This window comes from Symphodus melops (assembly GCF_947650265.1).
Source record: "Symphodus melops genome assembly, chromosome: 4".
NCBI classification, from domain to species: domain Eukaryota; kingdom Metazoa; phylum Chordata; class Actinopteri; order Labriformes; family Labridae; genus Symphodus; species Symphodus melops.
In genome coordinates, this window is record NC_136694.1 from 21,411,959 (window position 1) to 21,435,908 (window position 23,950).

General features: G+C 42.4%; 1 protein-coding gene across 3 annotated transcripts in view; it reads left to right on the forward strand.

Moving 5' to 3' along the window:
• Positions 1–23,950, forward strand: part of kcnab2a (potassium voltage-gated channel subfamily A regulatory beta subunit 2a) — an 83,770-nt gene that overhangs the window by 12,346 nt on the left and 47,474 nt on the right. For 2 of the 3 annotated variants that reach the window (XM_079342133.1, XM_079342134.1), the window contains exons 2-3: positions 17,441–17,608; positions 21,378–21,419. In XM_079342133.1, coding sequence (XP_079198259.1) covers positions 17,532–17,608; positions 21,378–21,419 — 119 coding nt within the window. In that variant the 5' untranslated portion in view covers positions 17,441–17,531. The remainder of the gene's footprint in view (positions 1–17,440; positions 17,609–21,377; positions 21,420–23,950) is intronic. The other variant, XM_079342135.1, reaches the window with a different exon arrangement.

A 23,950-nucleotide genomic window follows, 5' to 3' on the forward strand; every position in this document is an offset into this window, starting at 1 on the left:
ACTTGTCCATGTCAAGAAAAAAAAAAGAGTGGGCACAAAGCTTGATAACTTCAGGCACTTATGAACAAAACTGATCTGTGAACATGGACACTATTTAAGAACTGAAGTCAGATGCTTTGGTTGGAGGTGTGGCAGTCCTCGTGTGTCCGTGTGACAGTGAGAGCAGAGGGCTGGCTGACCCAGCACAATGCTCTGAGGAGGTGGAAGAAGGCGAATAGAGACGAATGCAGAGGAACGGTGCACTAGCGAAGGAGACAAACCTGTCGGTGGCGGTATTGACTTCTTATGTCTTGCACTACATGTAGTGTAGAAAGGTTCCGGGACAATAAGGAGGCTTAAATACGGGATTTTCTCTTCATTGTATTCCTCTGAGTGTAGGACTGTTTGAAGACTTGATTTTGGACGGATATTTTGACAATGTCAGCTCAATGTAAAAAGAGAAGAACAAGGGATTGGTTAAAAAAGATACAAGGTCATTGTCCACCCTTTTTGACTCTGTATTAGAGTAAGTGACTGCTTAGTTCCCAATCTGATTGACTGTAATTAAGCAAAGCCCTTGGATCAGGGATTTTCACTTTCACTTCCTTAGCATCGCACCATAACTGTAGCATGTTTTATGTCTAGTACCCATCATTCAAAGTGCTCCTGTCTTACACCCTCCTTATTTAACTCATATATTCATGGAGGGGTCTTCAAATCTAATTAGTCCATGTGTTCAGCATGAAGAAGACACCACAGCTTTTGTACGTGTTGACATTACAAGGACCATTTTGTTGTAGATTGTTATGAAAAAGCTAGATTCATCGCTTTCTAACACTCCCCACAAAGAGGAAAAAAACACAACAACTAGCAGGCTCCCCTTGTGCGCCAAGTCTGATCTGATTGGTCGGCCGATCTGCTTTCTTGTAATTGGTCAGTTGTTTGGCTTTCTTCTCGGATATGCCCTGCCCCTTTTTATTACCATATTGGGAATGCTACAATCAGTCTGAGGGAAAAAAATTCTCATATCAGACACATTTTTTTATGCCTGTTGTACCTGTAAAATGACAAACATACAATATTTAAAGAGAAATATCTATCTCTATATATATATTTATTTATCATCATGCCACGACAGCAGTGTAGGCTATGTGTACTTCGTGCTGTGTTGCTTAACGCTCTCAAAGAACAGCCTCGTACCTGTTGTTCTCCATGATGGTCACTTATATTCCATCTCGACAAAGACCCTGACGTCTCTGAAGCTCCTTCTATAAAACTTAATGGAAGTATATCTCCAGTTATCGTTTTGGTTATTAGCAGGCTAACGACTTGTGCTAACAGCGCTAGCTAATGACGTGACGCGAGACTGCCTGTTTTCGGTCTCCGCTGTTTTCCAATTGTGGTTTAAGCATCAAACTAATATTTCTATGGTATGCAATTTTAACGCCACAAATATTGCACTGAAAAGTTACTTCATCACTTTTCTCGACTGACATATCGTCTAATATTGCTTTCTGTCTAATTTGTGCCTTGAGAGTTGCCGTAGCTGCCTGTTGTTTTTACTCTGGCTCGTGTGTACTAAAGCTGAAGAGAAGTCATACGTTGTATCCTGTTCATTATTTTCCTTGCTAGTATATTCAGTGAGGCGAAAATAAAAAGCTGGGTCACAAGAATAACGCTGTATGAGCCAAAAGCAGTAACGAATTGCTACTTGAATAATGGAGTCAGCGTACCCATCCCTGGTGTAGATATGTTGTCGACTTGATTGGAACCCGTCATAGTCACCTGCCAGTGAACCACACCCTCATCAGCGTTTGTTCTGCTCAAATCTTTTGGCAAATCATGCTTCTCCTTGGCAGTATTGCTTGCATTACACGTCATTGCATTCTGTTTGTAATCGGTTTTGGTTACTTAACATCAACAAACCATTTTCTCCATGAGCATCCACTCCATGGTCATTTTGTTTTAAACCATTGTATCAGACACTCTGTTGTGTGGTAGTGCGTCTCACAGACGTGGGCTAAGAAAAAATTTATCAATATTGTCAGGCTTTTTGTGGAAGCTTCTTCATAGCCGGAGGCGGAAGGAGTTTTCCACCAAAGATATTGTTGGTAGATGAAGTTGAGACTGTTGGTAGTGGCAGCTTCAAAGCAACGTGTGTTTATTCTTAAACAGATTACCCTTGTTGTCGATTATCTTGGCATTTTCCTTTTGTAATAAGAAATGTAAAACTCTAGCAAACATTGATATAAGACTTCTTCCACCTTTTGCTCAGATGTAAATGAAACTTGGTCAAAACAACATCAGAACTAAAAAATGTTTCCCCTCACTCGCATGTGTTTAAAAATGCATGACAAAGTTAAGATGCAGCTGGAATTTAAAATGTTTGAGGCCCTGTCAATGAATTATTCAGTTGTAAGAAAGTGTTGTACTAACACGGAGGTTTTTCTTTCATCTATCACCCGGGTTGCACAATTCCGGGAAGTTTCAAAGTTGGAAACTTTCCATTAGAATTAAAGGGACTTTATGGGAATAAACCAGGTATTTACAAAATTGAAGGTTGGCCCTTTACAGGGAGCTTAAATATTGTAGGGAAAATGTGTTTTTGCATAATCCTAAACCAAAACAACCAGATATTATGGAAGTACACTTAATATGATTTGGAATATCTCAAATTCCCAGGCTTAACTTTCCATGGAAAGTTACCAAAATATTTATGGTAAGATTAAAAGTGCTTGAAAATGGTGTGTTGTTTATTAAATGGTAAAACATTCCCAGTGAAATGAGTTTCTATTTTTCTGCTTACAGTTACACAACATGTGGATTTATAAACAAGTGATATGGCAGAGGTAAAGCTGTATAGAGAAGGATTACTTTAAACAGGTGGAGAAGCAGATGGACACAGTAGGAGGCAGAGCGACCAGCTACCTTCATTAATGTGCCTGTTTTTGTCTCCAGCGAAGTGAAATAAGCCACATTAAACAGGACTTCCTTAACTTATAGGTTTATTATTTTCAAACTGAAAGAAAATGATTTGATTTTCCTGTGAATGTGCTCTTAGGTATTATATTTCTGAATGTACAGTAAATGGGACCTCACATTAAGTGGAAACAGAACATCAGCTCACACTAGAAATCTGTGACATATCATGAAATGTTACAGGAGGTACATTTATGCATTTTTTTTTTTTTAGATTTATTCGGGCTTTTATTGGGGAGATAGGGCAGTGGATAGAGTCACAGGTCAGATTCAAACCTGGGCCACCCGCTTGGAGGACGTTTGCCTCCGTACGTGGGGCGCGCACACTCACCACTGCCCCACGTCCCCCATCAGCACCCCATCAAGAGGTACACCTTTAAAAAGACTGAAATGCCCAAACTCAAACAGAGATGCGTTTGAGCGGAGCAAGGGTGTCAGCGAAGAGAATCCTTGTCAGATTAATAGAACCAGGAAGTGATAATAAAGATGAATTTATTCATTGCCTCTATCAGTCCAAACTGTACCGTATAGAAAGCTTTCAAAGACGGTTGTAGATTTTGCATTATTGTCCTCTTAAAAAGAATGTGACTTACAAAAGAAGACCTCATGGCTGCACTTCTAACCCTCGAAATACAACACATGTGAGAGTCAGGACACTATTGTTAAGATTAGGGACGTGTGCATTGAGTTGGACAAACCATTACTAGTCATCACCCACTAGTGATGAATAAGATCAGGATTTATAAACGCGTTGAAACCGATCGTTAATCGTTTTATTTCAAAAGTGCACATCTGAGAACAACAGACAAGAAACATGGACAAATAAAAACAAATGATCGCGTTTACCAGTTGACAATGATGAATACGTTGGATTGAACCGTTTTCTTGAGTATTGTCTTATCTTTAGACCAGTGGGTTGAATATAATTTATATTTGTGTTGAACCGAACAGGGAATGAGTCGGCTGTGAACATCCTGATTTACGACCTGACCTGAAAGCAATCTTACATAAGCAGACATCGTTTGCTCTGTTTCAGCTTCATAAGGAGACACGGCTCTCTAAATCCAAACCAAACATCCAACATTACATGACTAATTGGTCCTTGACATCATGGGATCAAAAACAAATTCAGTAGTTTGACGAAGATGTATATAAATGTGGATGCCATATGAAAAGTAATGATATGTAACTGAAAACATTTTAAAAACACGTCTCCCTCCCAACCCTCAGAAAAAATCAAAAAGGAGACCTTGGAGAGTGAAGTCATATGAGCTGTTAAAACACAAGGCGAGACAGTAACAGCATAGAGTTAAACACAAGTTTCTACTTCTTCCCTTGCTTTCTTACGTTAGTGTTACAAACAGTCAATGACACTGCACTGATCGAGGTGCTTTGCTCAAAGTGTCCATAATGAACACCCGGCAAGCGCGGGGGCAAGGCGAGTACATGTCAGAGGGCTTTTCACTACAGGGCAGGTAAATGTTTCACCAAAAAACTCATTATATATATATATGAATGAAAAAATGATGCTCTGAGTATCAAACATGTTTTATGTAGCTGCTGTTCCCTGCACACTAAGACACACTGCTGCACAATGCGTGCACACACAAAATGCAATGCCAACCACCACGCACGCCTTCTTACTTCTAGTGACAGCAGCACAGTTGATCCGTACGGACCGAGTCAGAAACGCACGAGATCCGGTCCAACGCTCAGTTTAACTTTACTGCATCCACTCTCACCTTGTCTGCAGTATTCATCCCGCCTCTGTACAATCAGCAGAGAAGAGAAGACGCACACTCAGCTAATTCTTAGTCATAGTTTTAATTAAAGTCAGACTTTTTCCCCACTGAGAAGCTGTAACGATGAGAGAAGAACAGAACCGACTGACCACAAGCAGGTTGACATATTCAATGTTACTGCTCTGCTGCTGGCTGTCTTTCACATCTTCACAGTCCCACACGTTGCCTGCTGTTAGCCTCACGGCGCACCAAAGTTAATGTAACAGTACAGATGGCACGTCGATTCAGCGTAACACCTGGACACATTGCACTGACACGCGGGATCAAAACAAGCGGCGTTAACATAGCGCACATGGAGAGCCCTCTTTTTGTTGGAGCGTCGCTGCTGTAGCCGCGAGGACGCCGAATAAGTTGGTAAACAAACGCTTGAACTTCTACAATGATTGCCCGTGACACAGACCCGGGGAAGGCCAAAGGCATGAATGAGAGTGTTACGTTAACCCTATATGCCCCAGGAAACCGGGCGCTGTTCTCATGCTTGGCTGCACCAGCACTATGTGTTTGTGTAGGTTGTCTGACGAATGACGTGTGTGTGTGTGTGTGTGTGTGTGTGTGTGTGTGTGTGTGTGTGTGTGTGTGTGTGTGTGTGTGTGTGTGTGTGTGTGTGTGTGTGTGTGTGTGTGTGTGTGTGTGTGTGTGTGTGTGTGTGTGTGTGTGTGTGTGTGTGTGTGTGTGTGTGTGTGTGTGTGTGTGTGTAGGTTATGAAAGAGGACGATAGACTATTGGGTGTCGGACTTCCTTCTGTCCTCCTATAGAAGCTCTGTGTTAAAGCATGCTTCCATACACTTCCATACAGTCATAGTGTGGGCCCTTGCATTTAGCCATTAAGTTTGTCCTACTTTCCACAGAAGCCTCAGTGTGTTTTCTGTGCCTGCTGCACTGCAGCATTTATGTGAGTGCTCAGATTCTGTTTGAAGGCAATCCTCTGCTTCTATAACGCTGAACAACGAGCCAGTAAGCAGCTGTCTGTGATACACTCATTTAGTCTTTATAATAGGCCTTTTCATTCATACTACATGTAGAGGAACTTTCTTTAGCAATTAGTTATAGTGCCCCCTGGAGTAGAAATACTCGAGTCACTACCATTTGAATGAATGGTGTTTCCTCTATGCAGCTACTATAAGGAGTAGAGCTTTGTTATAAAAGAGCAGCTGCACAAGTGCCCCGAGGTGGTGCCTGTGTGTGTGTGTATGTGTCTGGAAAGTGACCCTGCCAAGTCATCCATGAGTGACTCAGATACAGTATGTGATCAGAAGGATGGAAGCCTGTGCACTTACGTGTATATGCACAATGTTTTTTTCTTTTTTATCTGCAGCCTGCATCTGATCCTTGGGATACAATGATGTGCTAACAGAGGATGTGAGGCTGCAGGCCGTCACTGTCCTCCAGCAGATAACCGCAGCTAAAGCTACAACCTCCCTCAGCTGGCATTTAAAGCCCGTGTGAATGACACACACACACACTGTCAGACAGGCAGATTGTCTGTGCTCCACAAATTCTCCGGGTTTTTTCTGCAAAGGAACAGAGAGGCCCAGCCGGACTTGAATTGTCTGACTGCCAACAGCTTTTCTCCCCATGTGTCTACATATGTTGACATCAGTATCCTTTTTACCTCCCCATAAAGACAGATATGTTGGATACATATTCTTTAATACGACCTATATCCGTTCTGTTAAAGGGCTGTATGGCATATGTTGTTTTACACAGGGCTACTATGAGTTCTTATGTAAGTGCATTGTACAGCAGTGGTGTGGCTGTGTGCATCCTGGTCTGTCAAATTAAACTGGACAAGGAACAAATGTCCCTGGACTTCCAGCCGTATGTTCAACAGTACAATATCAAATATAATGTTTCCTTCATCCTCCAATCACATGTGATCAGAGGCATGAATAGAGCAGAAAGGACATAAAGTTAACAAAGGCTGTGTGTGCTGGAGAGGCTGGACTCTGTGTCTCCGAGATCAACGCACCTTCATTGCGACAAGTCTTACCCGTCTCAAGCTGATGTCTCGCTTGTCTCACTGTAAGTCCAAGATAAGAAGCAGAATGTGGCTGTGTCTCTCTAACGCGTCAAAGACCGCCTTCCTGTGGTCGTCGCTGCATACAGTAGCTGTGCACGAGGCAGGACCGCTCCCCCCCCCCGCCAAAAAAAAGAAAGAAAACAAAACTAAAAAAACCCCCAAAATAATAATTAAAAAAACCACCAGTATTTTTTTGCCTTTTTTCCCAGATGTGGAGGGTCATGTTGGTGGAGGCTGGTGGTCACCGGTCACCCCTCCACATGTATCATAGAGGCCAAACTGGACTCAATGAATGTGCATCTGATATTAGGATATTACCGATATCTCAACAAAGACATTAAGCGGGACTGAAGTATACTTCGGTGGCTATTATTAACCTGCCTGCACTCCGACTGAATCAATACAATCAATATTGGAGTAGTTGTGCTTGTTGTTACGAGTGTGCATATACAGTTTGTCACGTTTACAGTATGTTCTGCTGCGGGTGCGTTGCTCATCCTTGTCAACATTCCCACACTGAGTGGGCAAACTTGGACTATTGACAGAGGACCGTAGGCGAGTGGGTGGTTATGTCACATGTGTATTAGCATGATGTCACCATACCTCAGTTGAAGGCAGTGATATAAAAGGCCTCTGTAGGGGACGATCCATGACAGGAGACAAAAGGTCCACGTTTTGTAGTTAGACATGTTAACCAGGTCTGATGTCTGGTTTTTAGTGTGACTCTACACATGTATCTAACACACACACTCTTTGATTGTATTGTCTCTTGTCCAGCCTTTAACACAAAAACAAGTGATTCTTTTTTTTTTTTTTTTTTTTTTAGGGATGGAGATATTATACGGCAAAAACAGAGACTGCAAGGAAAGGTAGAGAGGGTGGAAGAATGGATCACTACACACCACGTTATGTTTCCAGCCTGTATCAAACTGGAAATGGTGTGATCACAGAGTCGGTGTCGTTACTGATCATCTAAATAAAACACAGAGACCCAGATACTTTTCACAGCCAGCACCCTATTCCGTACGAAGCGGGTGCTTTTCCTTCCTGTGCAATGCTAACACCCTAGCAGGCTCTTGAAATGTGTGAAGGCACACCGGCAGCAGAATGAAAAGTCAAAGTTGGGTGTTGGGGAGAGATACAGACACATCAGACAGATTCACATCGACCTTGCACTTGTTAGAGTGACACGGGCAGGTGCCTTGTTCCAGTGATGCAGGATGCTGCACCGAGACCAAAGCCTTGCTTTAAGGTCACAGGGTTTGTCTCGGCTCCAGCTATGCGTCCTGTTGGCCACGGAGACGTGCTGCACACGGGAGCTCTGTTGTTAGTTATCCTCGGCGACTGTCCATAACATCTTGACGAGTTTAAAATAAGTCGGCACGAAATGAGAAACAAAACACGTCTGCCTCTTCTTGTTGTTATAAAAGCTCCATGTCTGAATCAAGAACCAGGACAGAGTGCAGAAATAAGCTTGTTTAATATTTCATGTTTAGAGTGGCCTAACCCTTCTGCTAATAACAGAAGGTCTGCACAGTATGCAGGACTTTTTTTGTTGTTGCACTGGTTAAACATTTTGGGATAAAACAAAGGATATGGCACATTATGCACACTCTTCTTTATTCTTGTTATTATCCTTTTATGAGGGGGTTAAGTGAAAGCCCTGCAGTGTGACAGCTGAAGGTTCAAGTGATCCTTCAAGAGAGGAGTTGTTGGCAGGAAACGAGAAGAGGAAAGCGAAGGGAGGAATGATGCATCACTCTGCTGTTTTGCAGCACAGGGCCTCCCTGGACCTGCCTGCATTCTGGTGCCTACTCAGCTTCTTTTTTTTTTCTTTTTTTTTTTTCTCCCTTACAATTTACTCAACTGCAGTTATTATCCTCCTCCTCCTCCTCCTTCTCTCCTTCTTCCTCCTTTTACCATACCTTGTTTTCAAGCATTGTTTTCTTTTTCCTCCTCTGGTCGCTGCAGGCTGCTTCTCCTGGGGCCACTCTCAGTCCGTTCAAAGAGCCGCCAGCCACTTACAGCAGTCGTGTCGGCACTCATTAGGAACTCCGGACCATACCCATTTAGTTTTCCTTTGACTGTTACAAATAGCATCCAGCAGAGAACGCACGGCGGCACCTTTTAGAGGGGGAGATGGTATCATATTTGTGTGGAAAATACAGTGCTAAAGGTATCAAGAGGTTGTGCATGTGAAGACATTTGGAGATGCATTAAAAAAAAAAAAAGTCGTGAATAATTGAACAATCCATTTCTGTTGTTGTAGAAATAGAAAAGGAACGGCAGAGAAGCCGAGGGTTGGACGACTCTTATCTGCTGCAGTGGCTCCGTGCCATGTGCACACTCCAAGGAATGCTTGGCTCACTGTAAGCTAAAACTAGCAGATAACTTAAACACCACCGCTGGCTATGCTGTTTGTATTTAAGGCTTTTTGTTGTTGCACCCAGTCAGAAACTTCCCAGACTAACAGAATATATTTCTCCTTGGAAGCTGACTAGTTTTTCAGTTGAAACCAAAATGTCACTGTGTGTATTTATTCCCTCCTTTTTTTTTTTTTTTTTTGTAAATCAAGGCCAGGTTTCCAGTCTGTAGCAACTCCAGGCCTTACCAGAAGCCATCAGTTACACAAACACTGAAACCGCTGGACCTTTAGGACAAAGCTCATGTTGAAATATTAAATATGCTTACTTTGGCCAAAGAAGGAAAAACACTGAGCCCATCCGATTTCTTGTTAAGGTTGTGATCTGCACATGCCCACATTCTACACAAAGTGGGAATCCAAGTGGCACAGAAGTGAACTTCTGATGTGAACCTGGTTAGACTGATGGGCTGCTGTCGTCTTGATCCTCTCTTAATCACACTCTGGATTTAGATGTATTGATCGCCTGCTGCTGCGTTGTCCCTCTGCGCACCAACTAGTTCTTTTTTACTGAACGCTTTCTGCTCACTGAACTGTTTCATGTTCTTTTTTTATTTGTCACAATAAGCGCCGTGATGACATGTAGTACTTTAAGAAGGGCGAAGAAAAGAATAGGTCGAGCTATAAATAGGAAAAAAAGATGATGGGTAACTGATATATTTCTCAAAAAAGGGGAGCTGCAGATGCGTCATCTTAACTTTTCTTCGAGGCTTCTTCATGTTACGATGCCTTCAGGTGCTTTTAATTGCGTGGGTAATGCTGCTACCCATCTCGGTGAACAGGTTTGAGCACATGGTATTAAGATCCGTCTGTCTAACAGCACAGGGGTGTGAAGTCACTACCTAAGTGTCACCCACATTTTCATTGTGTTCGTTATGTCCTTGCTGTGCAGAGGTAGAGCTGGGACGATCCCAGAACGAGAGAGAGAGAGAGAGATGGTTTCATGTTTCTGCTGCAGTGTGCTGTTCGGCGCTCTCGCTCCACTGCAGCACGTTCTCTCCCCGCAGTGACATGAAGGCTTCCACATTACCTCACCAGCTAAACCAGCTAAACTTGACTTATCCCATTCATCCGTTTCGTATAGGAAAAAAAAAAACAGCCTTCATGGATAGATTCTCTCTGTTGGAGCTCCTGCAGGACCATGTTTTAATGTCAGGGGTTGACCATAAGTCAGCATCGGGAGCCAATAAGAAATGTTGAGCAAGGACGTACGCCGTGCTGATTCATCTTCATGCTGTCAGTGATACAGGCGACCTGGGACCATACGTCCCACGCTGTATAATAACCAGCTAGTGGAGACTTCATCAACATACCTTATGGCTCTGATCTGATCAGTACACGTGTAATAGTGCATGTTAAAGAGAAGCTGCAGTCTAAACCCGATCATTATAGAAGGCTTTACAATTGAACGGCTAAAAATACAGCTATGGTTTTTAAACATCGGGTTTGATATAATTAAAGTATTAAGGATTATCACTTCAGTTCATGATCCTCTATATAAGACCTTTTCTCGCTGAACTCTAATCTATGCAGGCCCAGTCAGAGCAGCTGATGATTGGCATGGCTTACTGTCTGACTGTAAGACGTGGTAAAACCTCGATGTGTGAAACAGCCGCAGCTGTCCAGGAATTTAATGATTCCTGACGGCAGAGCTCTCACTTGGGCTTTTAACTTCTTTTAACTGGAGGGAGGAGGATACGTATCCTAAGTTTGCTGTATAAATAGGCTATTTATGCAAATTGCTGTTTGCTTTTTTTTCTCGGTTGGCAGCCGGTGACCTACACTGTTTCTGTAATCAAGGGCCCTTCACGGCTTACCAGAGGAGGGGGGGGGGGGTGTTTATAAAAGCTCAAACAGTCTGATGATGAGAGGAAAAGATGATGCTCTGACACGGGTTCCCATCTCTTACATGCTTTTGATGACGATTCTTTGGGAAATGTCACAGAAGAAGAGGAGGAGATTCCGTTGGAATCCTCTTTGTAGCTTGACGCAGAGCGAGCTTCGCTTAGCTTCTTCTTCATCTTCTCTCTCTCCGCCTCACTGAACTCCCATGTAGGATATCCCCGGCAGTTCTCGTCTGTTAGCCTGTCCTCCCTCTTCCGCAGCCATCTGCTCTGGTCCGCGTGTGTTTTCTGCAGCTGCCAACATACTACACGACACCGCGCTGTGCGCTTTTCCGGGCCAGCACCGCCTGCCTGCCTGCTCGCCTCGCTCACGTAAGCTCCGTCTCAAGAGGGAACTCACTCGGGCTGGGTGTAGGTGGATTTCTGGATGGAGAGCATGAAGAGCTGCCTTTTGTGACTCAACGTAGCATGGTGTTTGAGGAGAGATTGAGATGTATGAGACAATCTGAACAGGGACTGTGGACATATATCTATGTGCTTTATTCATGACCTCATCTGGCCTGTTCGACATGGCATCATCATCATCATCATCATCATCATCATCCCACAGTGTCTCCTCTGTGTGACCACCGCCTCTCTTCAGCTGTAATGTTAGCTGTCTAAACTGTCACCCAAGTCAGACTTTAACCCAGTACATGTCAGTTTAACAGATAATCCTTTTATTCTCACCAATATCATGGGAGACCTACCTAAAAAGTGGTCTGATATATTGATTTTGTGATATATTTATCATCAATAAAACTAAGTGGTAAAGTTAGCTGGATGATGTAAAAGCTGCTTCAACACTGCTCTGTAGGGCCGGGATCCTTTGGGTGTCTCACGATTCGATTTGGATTGTTGGGATCACGATTCGATTCAGATTTTCGATTTAAATTGATTCATTGATTCATTGATCCATGGATTTAAAGTCTATTTTTGAATTAGTTGATACTTCAGGCTGGATTTCTTACTGCTCAATTTGGCATTCTAATGAGTTAAAGAGCTAGCTTTAGCACGTAGCAAGGAGTGACTGATTGCCCCCCCCTCCAAAAAAAATAAATATATATATATTATAAATATATTATATTAATAATAATATAATAATAAAAAAAATACAAAATCAATATTTCCGTGAACAGTCCTGTTGAACTCTGCGGGCTAAAAGGGAGCTCCTGCTTTAGAGAAGCTTCAAGTCTGACTAGCTATTAAAGGCTCATTTCTTCATTTCATTTCTTCACCTGTAATAATAACAATAATAATCATTCACATTATTTGAGTCTGCTTTAATGGTGTGTCCAGTCTACACAACCCTATGATCAATCCTGTGTGATTTCTTGTAAGTGGCTAAAAAGTGGCGTGGACCGATATGTGATTTTTGGGGCCGATACCCTTTATCAGTACTAGGGAGAAAAAAACACCCGATACTGATACATTGATCTATTTTTGATCCTCAGAGATAGATACACACATAACGTTGGTCCTTCTGATGCAGTTATCAAACACAAGGGGGAAAGTACCCGCGCGTCAATTAGAAACTCAAAAGGTCCACTCACCAGATGTCCAATCTGTCCAGGGTACAGTGACGTGCAATTCCAAAATTAGAACTGAACAAAAAAAGGCATTAAATCTACAAAACATGTGAACTATGTACAAAGGATGATGTGTTCTGTCCCCATCAGTGTGAAACTTTGTGCCACCAGTTCTTTAAACGTGGACACTAAAGGTGTGAGGGCAGGTGTAGAGACTGGTCTAAGTTTTGGTTTTACTTTTGTGTGTAATTCTGTTCTTTGTTTCATAATGACATTTTATGTTTCCACTTTAGACAAGAGCAACTGTCTCATTACAGGTTAAACACGTGGGTTTCGTGCTCCCCACAGGCAGCAGAATGCGTATTTATCAGTCCACTCTGTCTTAAACTCACGATTTTCAGATTCCACCTCTCGCGTTTTCTCAAGTTTGGAGCACGCCATGATTTTTGTTTTCCTAAAGAACAGGTACCGCTCACAAATCTGACTGCGTTGTTGTAGCTAACGATGACCTGTGTGACCGCGGTGAAGTCAGCTTTGTGTTGGAGGTTCGATGTTCAGTTTACCTGGAGCGAAGCGTCTATCAAATATCCAACCTAAAACTAACCTTTTGCAGGATAAAAAGCACTCGCGAAAGAAAAATAAAAAGCACTCATGGGCACAATGAGTTGCCATAGTGACGTTAAACTACAGCTGATAGGACATTTGAATTGGGCACATGATAGATACGTGATTGGACACAAAATTGGAATATTTGTCTCGGTCCGTATTTCATTAAGTTTGGGTCCGGATCCGGACCGGAGTCCGCTAATTGAGGACCCCTGCTCTAAAGAGTGATAATCCATGTAGCACAATGAATGAAAATGAAATGCTTATTGACTGGTGAATAAATCCTCAAATATCTGCGATAAAATAAGCTGATACATTACAAGGCAGAAAGCCCATTGAAAAGCTCAACAGATTCCTGGGCACTGAGTGACTCCCTGTCCTTGAATTACAACAAATTCTGACAGGAAACCCCATGTTGCTGTTATAAAACATATACAGAGTACATGGAAACCATCAGAGATGAAGACAAACAAGCACAATGTGACTTTTAAAAAGCAGCTTCTCTGCCTCACGTGTTTGTCACAGCCAGCTTCGTATCACTCCATCTCTCTGTATCCAGATTTCATCACTGTTCTCTCTGTGCTTGTCTTTATGCTTCCTGTCTCTCCCTCCGTCTGCAGTTTTAATCCGCAAAGTGCACCTTGGTACATTAGTGCGGTAAATCTGAGCCCTCAAACTTGAGCCAGGACGAGTCTGTAGTGTACCGCAGTGCTGCAGTCGTCAGCAGCAGCAGCAGCAGCAGCAGCAGCAGCGTCCTCTCCGACTGCAGCTCACAACAGGCAGCTCTGTGAGGCTGCTGCATCACTCCACACTCTGTGATCAGGTGCAGACACAAAATGTTATTGTTCAGCCTGGTATCTAAATAGACTCAAACAGCTGATAACCTACTGATTTAAAGTGGTGACAAGGCAAGAGAAGGCACTTCATGTGGTAGTTCATCTGTGGACAGAGCAGGTTCTGTTCCACTTTTTGCTTCACTGTTTTTTTTGGGGGTTTTTTTGGGGGGGGGGGGGGCTGGTGATCGTGTAGATTGTTTTAAAAGTTTTGTTTTTTTAATGGTTCAATTTATTCTGTGTGTTGTCGGTCGATGGCGGTGGGAGCCATGCAGCGATGACAATGAGGCAATATTTGGTTGTTGTTGACTTCGTCTGTAGGTTTGTCAAGACTTCAGGCATCTACGGTAGCCCTGAAGGTCAAATTAAAACAAACCTGTTCCTAAAGCGTGACGTATTACGAGGCGAAGCAACAACAAACAAAAGCACAAAAACCATTCACAAAACACAACATTAAAAAACAAACAAACAAAAAAACACGGCAACATTACGGATTCTATTGAACTCAACTGTAAATTTATCAGTGAACATTGGCAGGAAATAAGAACAACGAAATATCCAAACATCCAAAATGGCAAAAATCTGAGTTAATGCATCTCAGCAAGTCATCGCCAGCATAGGGAAGCTGAGTTCTATGGATAAGGACGGAGAGTAGCCTGCAGAGGCAAAGGTCAGTGAGAGGTCGAGTGCAGTAGCACTACCTGCATCTGATTGGCTGGATTTGTTCTGGAGGCTCTATGCTCGCGACTTTGTTTTTGTCCCATTTATAAAGTGCATTTGGTGAAAAAACAAAACAAAACAAAAAACACAGATGCTTTTTTTTTGTGTGTGTGCACGAAAACTGACAGAGAACACTGGATATATATAGTTTTTTTTCTCCATGTGCTTAAAATAGATTGAACTAGATTGGATTAGCCCCGTCCTTGATGACAGATCTGGCAAAGGGCGAATTCATTTTTCAGTTCTCATTGATGATCAAGATGATTGTATTCAGTGTAAGCTGCTTTCTCGCAAACATGTCCTTCTTTTGCTTAGCTCTGGTTGTTGTGAAAGTTGACGCACACTGGATGACCTCCGGTGTCTCACATTATCAATATTGTCTCTGAGCATCAAAGGCAGTGTAGTATTTTCTTGAGCTCTGTAATAAAAAAATAAAAAAACACATCAGAGTGTACTGACCTGATTTCTCAAAGAATAATGATGTATGTATTTACTATGGTTTTTTCGTAAAAAAAAAACCTGCAATCCGAAGCCAAATGATGCTCAGTTTATTATCAGCAGAGAGACAGAGAAAAGCTGTAAATCCCCTCCAATAGATTTAGGGTATTAAGGCTCTGCAAGAATATGTGCTTTCATATGACCCACCCGTGTCCTCTGATCCCCACAGCGATGATGGATAATCCAACAGGACTTTGCTGTGCTGTGTAGTAGATCTACTACCAGGCCATTTACCTTTCAGGGTCATGGCATCATCATCGGCACCTGATCGCGGGTATGAGTGGTGTCCCATCCTGGTGTGATTGAAGCGAGGGGGGGGGCGTTAAATGAGTCCTTGGGAGCGCGGGACACCTCCTTTTGGCCGTGTGGTGAAATTGATGTGAGGAGAAAGTCACCTTCATGTTATCATCACGGCGTCGCTCACGAGACGAGGCTCACATGAGTGCAGCCACTGGTGAAATAGAGTAGCTCTGTCACGGTGACATGATGCCACTCTCTCTGCGGCTTCACCCCCCCCCCCCATCCCCACGTTTGATTTCATCCACTGAAGCACAAGCTCTATCACCTCTCTAACTCATGCCATGGTGTCGGCTGTAAATGTTTTCCTGACTCGTCCCAAACGTGCGTTAATGTCACCTGAGTACACACTTTAACCAACCCTCAGTGATACCAAAGCTTCTACCTCGCTTAAACCCCTCTCTACAGCACTGGCCTGCTTCTTGGGCAGACACTTTGAATTATTCATAGAATCCAGTCGCTCTAAGCAGTGGATCAGCCATGGTTTGCTGAGGTGCACCCACATACATTCGGCAGCCACACGATGATGAAGCAGGATCAAGATCTCCATAGGTGTGAATGTGGGCTGCAATTTGCAGCTTCCAGCTTTTTTGCTGTCTTTTAGTGCAGGACGGCAGTGTCGTTAGTTTTCATCATCCCTCCTTGTAAAATGGTAGCTCTTCCAATCTGATTGACAAACCTTCCATTGCGCATGTATTTTATTATTTATTTATTTTTTTCCAATCTTTAACTCTCAGCCGGGGGAAATCTTCAGAGGTTACATCCGTGTGGTGTTTTTTTTTTTTTTATTCATTCAGCTCATGTCAGCAGGGTGAGCACACGACGCCATCTAGTGGTGCGGGAACGCTGCAATCCTCTGAAGAAGGTGAAACAATGTCAAATAAATACGACTGCTGCTCTTCATGAGGAAAAATAAAATAAAATAAATAACAGGAAAAAAAACACAGAAATGAAATAATAATTACAAACCTCTAATAATTACACTCTTTTCTTTTAGTTTTCAGTGATATGTGGGTTCAGTTCTGGATGATTAGTAAGCCGTATGAGAGACGATGAACTTTACAGTGCTTTGATGCAGTGCCAAAATAGAACGCACACACACACACACACACACACACACACACACACACACACACACACACACACACACACACCTTACAGAGTGGTGTGTGTGTGGTGGTGTTGGGGGGATTTGATAGGTAAGAGGACTCTGCATCGTTTCAGTCCTGTTCGCTCAGCTCACACACTTTGCTGCGATTTATCCACCCTTACATCCTGATCTTCAAGTGAACTCATATTTCAAATAAACATAAAGATACATGTTACCTAGAGGAGCCTTGAGCCTTGTCCTTTAGGTCAAGTGGCTGCTGATCAGGAGTCCCATCATGCTGTTGGAGAACTGTTTGTGCTCTCATGCTCCTGACCTGCTCCAGGACATATTGATCATTACCCAGTATTTACCCAGTGTGCTTGTTCTTTTCTCTAAGTGATCAGACATGCCTTTTCACATCTCCAGCCACAGAACATGGAACATAATGGTCCAGTGTTGTGAGTCCGTCCCTTGGCGTGACAAGATCACACCTGCTGTGTGCCTGCTCCACGGTAAACAGCATGTGACAGATTCAACACTGTTCAGACAGGGCGGAGAGAGCCGCAATGACTACAGTACATTTGTTGTGACTGAAATTGAAGCTCAAAAATAATCAAACTTTCAAAATATAGCACGGCACATTTCTGCATCCTAACAAGGTCATCCTTTTTCTTTTTTTTTTGTGACGTGGATAGATGTTAAAGCAGCGACAGAACTCAGGTGAAAGTGCGAAGACAGGCTGAGATAACTAACATACGTGTACGCTCTCTTCTCTGTTCCAGAGGCCCTGATTGGTGATTAACTGTACCCTGCGGTCCCGGTGAAAGAGCACCACCCCCGGCAGGCTGGCCACGCCCCCTCCCTCCTGCCTCCATGTATCCTGAATCTACCACAGACTCCCCGGCTCGCCTCTCCCTCCGACAGACTGGCTCCCCCGGCATGATCTACAGGTCAGTTAATGGACACAACACATTATAACACATCAATTGACCGTATTGTGTAAAGTTGGGGGGGAAAGGAGTAAAAGTAAATGCTTTACAGATATGTGTTTTATTGTCAATCTTCCACTGGAATCATAAACATTAGACATGTTTGACATTTAGGATTCCTGATTGGTCTGCCTCCAACAGAACACCCTCAACAGCCAATGAGAGCGAGCAGACCTGGAAGCATCACCAAGCGATAGCTACAGGCTCTGACCACTTACATTTTTAAAATAGGTTAGGATATGAAAGTTGTGTACCGTGCATTCAGCTTCACTCAAGGCCATGTGACGGAACAAGGAAGAAACCACCCGTTTTTTTAAAGGAAGAGAACAATTAGAAAATCATTCAATGTTGTTTCAGAACTAATGATAATGGGTCTCCTTGTTGCCTTTCTGGTACAGAAATCCTTCCTTGAAATAATATAAAACACACTTCAGCACTCTGCAAAACTGAACTGAAGTCAGCATGCTTCTTTGTTTAGGAAAATAAACTTTAGTCACATGATCTCACTTGTCTGTGTTCAGGTCTCCCCATGAAATACTTACTTACTGAACCTTACAAGGCTAACAACATATAGCACATCCAGCTAATTAGAAGAGGCAAAGTTAACCAAGCTGTGAAGCAGAGAGTCACAAAGGGCGGGACTAAGAAACTGTTTTTCTTTCAGGTGAAATATTCATGATATTTGAGTGAACTTTAATCACAGAAAGCAAATAAAAATATAGTAAACCAAAGTTTAAAACACAGCTGGTGGCATTGTCACGGATGCCTTACACTAACAGATATCATGTTGTTTTTCACTGAGCACATTGTCATTAAGTAGGTGGAGCTGATGTTGTTTTGGTCTGTAACTGTGAAAAAAAAACTTTAACTGTGCAGCCCACCCTCACATGAATTCACATCACAGCTTTTTTAGTGTACATGTATCTCATTATGTGTTGTACGGACCCTTTTATTCATCTGTACAAACAACCCTGCACTCTGACGTTTCACCACAGTGTGGCGCCAGAGACGGATCATTTTAAGTAGAGCATCTATTCCACTCTTTCTCTGAGGCAGCTTTATGGCTCCATTTCACATCCTCTGCATTATGAGCAGATGGGTGCAGTGTCTGTGAGCTAAAAGTTCAGTGATACACCACTGGGCAGCCTCTGGACACTTGTCTTTTATAGACTGAAGCAACATACTGTTACGTGGTTATGATTTGACATGACGTTTGATTTGCCGTCACTGAGACCCAGGATAGGAACCAGACCATCAACATGAATTATTCATCATTGTCCTCGTACGTGGTCAAACCATCAACTGCTACCAGATATGTTTGTCACGTCTGTGCGTAGCTGCCCCTTTAAGATGAAAGCAGAACGTTAGCACGGTGACACGTGAGAGGATGTGGTGACAAATTCTATTTCCTAAATATCTCTTAGCAACCCGTTCTGAATGAATCACACAGAGCTGATGGATGCTATCGTCAGTGTCAGAAGTGAAAGTTATGACTTACTAGATTACACTCTTAACTTATACGTTTATGTAAATGTACTTTATTCATACAGCCCTTTACAACAATCCTTTCGGCGAACCAAAGTGCTTTAAAACAAGTCGAAAATAAAAATAAAAAATAAAATCCAATAAAAAAAAGTTGAATGAAAGTTATAAAATCCAGCAAAGTAAAATAAGATAAAAGATAAAAGTGTCACCATGCTACTAGGTATTAAAAGCCATATGAAATAAATATGTTTTCAGCCTGGATTTAAAAAGGCTTTGCTCAGAAATGAGGCGCATTTCAGCTGGAAGCCGATTCCAGAGCCTGGGAGCAGCAACAGAGAAGTCAGCCCAGTGCTTATATTTTGACCTGGGCACCTCCAGCAGCAGTTAGTTAGTTGTCCTTAGAGATCTACCAGGATCACGGACAGTTAAAAGCTCTGATAATTAGGATGGGGCTAGAGATAGAGATGTTTGAAAAAAACTTTTAGATGAACACTTATGTAATGTTTTGTAATAGCTTATATTTCATAGATCAGTTATATAATGAAGTTATTTCTACACTGATTTTGTGCTTTGCACACATGGTAGAAGCGTAGGTGTCCTGCTGGATGTAGAGGGATGTTATTTATTATAAAGACAGTGGATCGTTCTACCGTTAGGATGTAACGATTGACTAAACTCACGATACGATTCTCTCACAATTTATTTCACAAAAGGAGACAAAATGTCGACAAAGGATCACTGAAGAAGGTTCATTTTTAGAGGCTGCAAACCTGCTTGTCGGTGTGGTTCGACCATCTCATTGTGTTGTCTATTAAAGGCTGCATCGTGTTGGTTGTGGTTTTGCTGTAGTTCTCTGTCTTCCTTCCAATATTTTGCACACAGATGTTGTCCCGTCAGTTATCTTCTCAACCTTCGATTTTAAAAGGTGTCGGTGTGTCCTCAACTTCTAAGTCTTGCTCTGCAGCTGCTGACGCTCACCGTATTATTGCGATTCATTTTGCAGAGCGTCCGTGTGAATCTTGGCGCCTCTGAATGGATTTGTCGCGATTTTACGATGAATCTTTACATCCCGACGAAGATGAATGGAAGTTCAGGACTCACCTGCTCTATCTGAAATTTGTTATTATTACCAGAAACAGTACTGTGTTTGAAATTCTTAACCAGGACTGGAATAACATTTGTTCTTGTTTTCTTCTTGTTGATCAGACATTTTTAGAGTTTTAAGCTAAAAGTGTTTTGGCCTTGTTTGCTTCTGTCTGCAACCTAGAGTCACACCTCACGCTAAAAGGCCAAGTCTTCTAAATCATATTCTGATTGCAACCTCATCTCACATAACTTCATCTTTATTACAGGTATGAAACAAACATTAAAGGTTCTTTGCAGTGTTTTTTACTTGCAGGACATTCTCCAGGTAAAGGCAGGGTTTGGCCAATTTTTGAAAACTAGCATGATTTTGAAAGTAGCATTCTCTCCGTGCCAAAAATTTCACCCACCTCCTCCCCTCTGTGCTCCCTCTAAAGCCACGCCCCTCACGTACATGCACTAGCGCCATTGGTCCAGAAGCGGATTTCAACTCACGTTTTGAGTGTGGGCTCGTGCGTGTATGGGGTAGAGAACGAACAGGGAGACGTGATCGGTTCATAAAACTCGAAGCGAGTGCCGACATTGGTCGAAGTTTTTACAAGTTTACAAACTCCTACAGGCGACGCATTTCCTTTGTTTCTTTTTCAGAGCACCTGAGTTATTAATATCTGTCAGGACCTAAAGACAATGTCAACCAAAATCCTAAAAAAGTATATCTGGAGGAAATGAGCGAGCCTGCCTTTAAGGTTTGAGCTTTAACTATGAAGTGCAGGGAGCTGGATGTGATTAAAAACACGTTCTAACATGGATATGAACTTCTTGTCTTGAGGTCATGCAAAATGTAGAATTTGTTCAAACTCAGGGCAGACTTGGGTTTGTCTGGGAGGACGCACACGCAGTTGCACTGATCATGCAGTTTGATGCCTTAACATGTCACCGTACTTCAGAATACACCACTGAATGGGGTAAAGAAGTCTTTGTATGTACTCTTTCTAACCTGCTCTATCTGTCTGTATTTAACCATGCTATTTCTATTCCCTTCCACTTTTAGTCTCCTACTTTTACTTGTTCTGCTTCTGACTCACATTGAGTGTCTGTCTAACTTCTTCTCTCCTCTCTCCTGCTGGTATTAACACAAGCTTTTCCTTTTTCCTGCCTTCAGCGCTCGTTATGGGAGCCCCAAACGACAGCTGCAGTTCTACAGGTACCCGTCTCTGCATCATTCAGTACACCACTCTGTCGCTACAAAAACATGCTTCTTAGATCATCCCGTCCTTCTAAGTACCTTTCTTCTCGTACATTTTTTTTCTTTCAGTTTCACACTGAAGTGGCTGCGGAGCCTTTTCATTTGTGTAATTTAAAACCATGCATCCATTAGAAAACCTCTGCAGTATGGATAACACTTATCATCTACTATTTAGCTGGCAAAGCACATTCAGCTTAAACCTGATAGGGGTGATGATGGATTTAGTTGCAAGGTTGCTCAAAAAAAAACAAAAACCCAACAACCTCAGAATCAACAATAAGTGTCTGAGTTTGAATCTTTGCTTCATCTTTCCATCCGTTCTTTGACACCTGAGACGCCTGCTTTCGTCAGGCATCATCAGGTGACATGGAAGTCTTTTACTGTTGTGATTTCTGGACACTTTTTTTCTCTTACTTTGGCGTGATTAAGCAGATTTGCCATTTTGCTGTATTCATCATTTTTTTTTTACATTAGCAAGACCTGACCTCATGAGACTTCAACCTGATCCATCCTGCATTATGAATCCAGACAAATCCTGGAGCTCAGTGTTGTTGCTGCGATGAAGTCGGGTGTTGGGTTACTTGTACTCACTTCTCCATCAGCGTGCCTTCTTCAGCTGGTCCGTCTTTTTGTGCCGCCTTAGCGTAGGATCCTGTTTTATGGTCTTTTATCAGTTCTTATTCTGCTGATGCAGATATTAAAAAAAAAACCCTGACGACGTGGATGTACTTGTAATGAGCGCACTTTCAGATTTTTATCTTGGCGCCTTGCACATTTCTGTTCTTTTAAAGTGCAAACCCTCCCACTAGCTGCTCCCTCGGTCTGCGTGAGGCCGATCGATTCTGCCTGCTGTCTGTGTCTGTCCATCACTCTGACAGCCACACGGGCCGGCAGGGGAGAAAAACTTGAATCTCTCATAATCTTTCAGTCATAGAAGTATGTAAGCATATAAAGTGAACAAAAGTCTCTATAGCATGCTTAGCTAACATGTATGCTAAACGTAACCCTGGGAGTGCGGTGAAATGTATGCTACTCTTCTGCCTCTAACGTTTAGTTTTGATGCTGCTTTGACTTTATATTAATCACCATCAGTTCAGCCCTTTTTATTTGTTATTTGGAGTCCTGCTGTATTCTCATCGCCTCATTTATCTATATTCTCTTTGTTTATGATGTGGTCTGTACTGAACCATGCAGCGCTGCCCTTTAAAAGTCCCTATTAAGAATGCTTTTAGTCCAGTAATTCCCTCTCCATTGGTGTTAAAGCATTTCACAGTTTTCTGAGGTCTGAGTGCTTTCTAATGATGTGGCCCGTTGACTGCTGACCATTATATGTCCCATGTGTTTGGGTGCAGAAAACACATATAAAAGACGTGTGACAGTCATTCGTATGGCTGATATTAAGATCGCTAATAAGATGTAAAAATCCTTGACCAGTATTTGAGGATTCTTTTTGGCCGCCACACTGACCTTGATGTCTTACTTCAGAGCCACACGGTGTAGAAACACACTGAACTTGTTGGGTTGGGTAGAGAGCATTGACGAGTGCTGAGAGACTGTAGAGTTTTCCCTTTTTGAATTTGCCCACTTTCAGAACAGCAAGCACAGCTCTCTATGAGAGGGGTAGCTCTCATAACAAGCTAACAAAGCAAACAGGTAGATTTCAAACATTAAGTCATTCCTAAAATTTTTTTATTTTATACTCAGTTGGTTTGTGGTTGCTTTAATAGCTGTATGGATTTATTTGTTTTTCCTCCTCACATTTCTTGGGTCTGATTATTATCTGGGGGCCGGAGGGGAAGCTTGGAGGGGACCAGATGTGGTCCACGAGCCCCCATTTGATCATCCCTGCTCCATGTGTTTTTTACCTATATTTGAGGTAAGACGCCTTTGATGAGTTTATGGCGAATATTTCTGAGGAAGGGGAAACTTAGTTTCTTAGTTGACTCTTACTTTATATCTTTAAATACTTTAAAATAATAATAAAAAAGACCTCTTTGATAAAGTGCAAAATGTCAAATTAAAGCACTTTGAAAATATTTGATTAGGGGAGTGCCACTGTCACACGTTCCATTCACAGAGGTTTTAGTCTTTGTTGCAATGGATCAGGTTTGAATCCGAACTCGTCCCCACACTCTCTCTTCCCAAACATTTCCGGTTTCTCTTCCACTGTTCAAAAAAAAACATACTCAACTTCTGTTTTCAAGGAGAAGAGTCTGGGGCCTTATGAAGTGAGGGGCCCAGTACAGCAGAAAGACATCTGTAGCCTCCACGTACTGTAACTGTGACTCATGTAATGTAGTCATTATTATTTCTATTATGATAATAAAACCATGATGTTACTAAGTGGAGTTGAGCACTCAGGGTGTTTCTGCTTCAAGGAAACATTTGGAGTTTGTCGTGAACTTAAAGAGCTCTCTTACTGTTGTTGTTAAACAGGAATGACTGGACCCATATACAAACACACTACGTCTTATTTGTTTTTTAAAGTG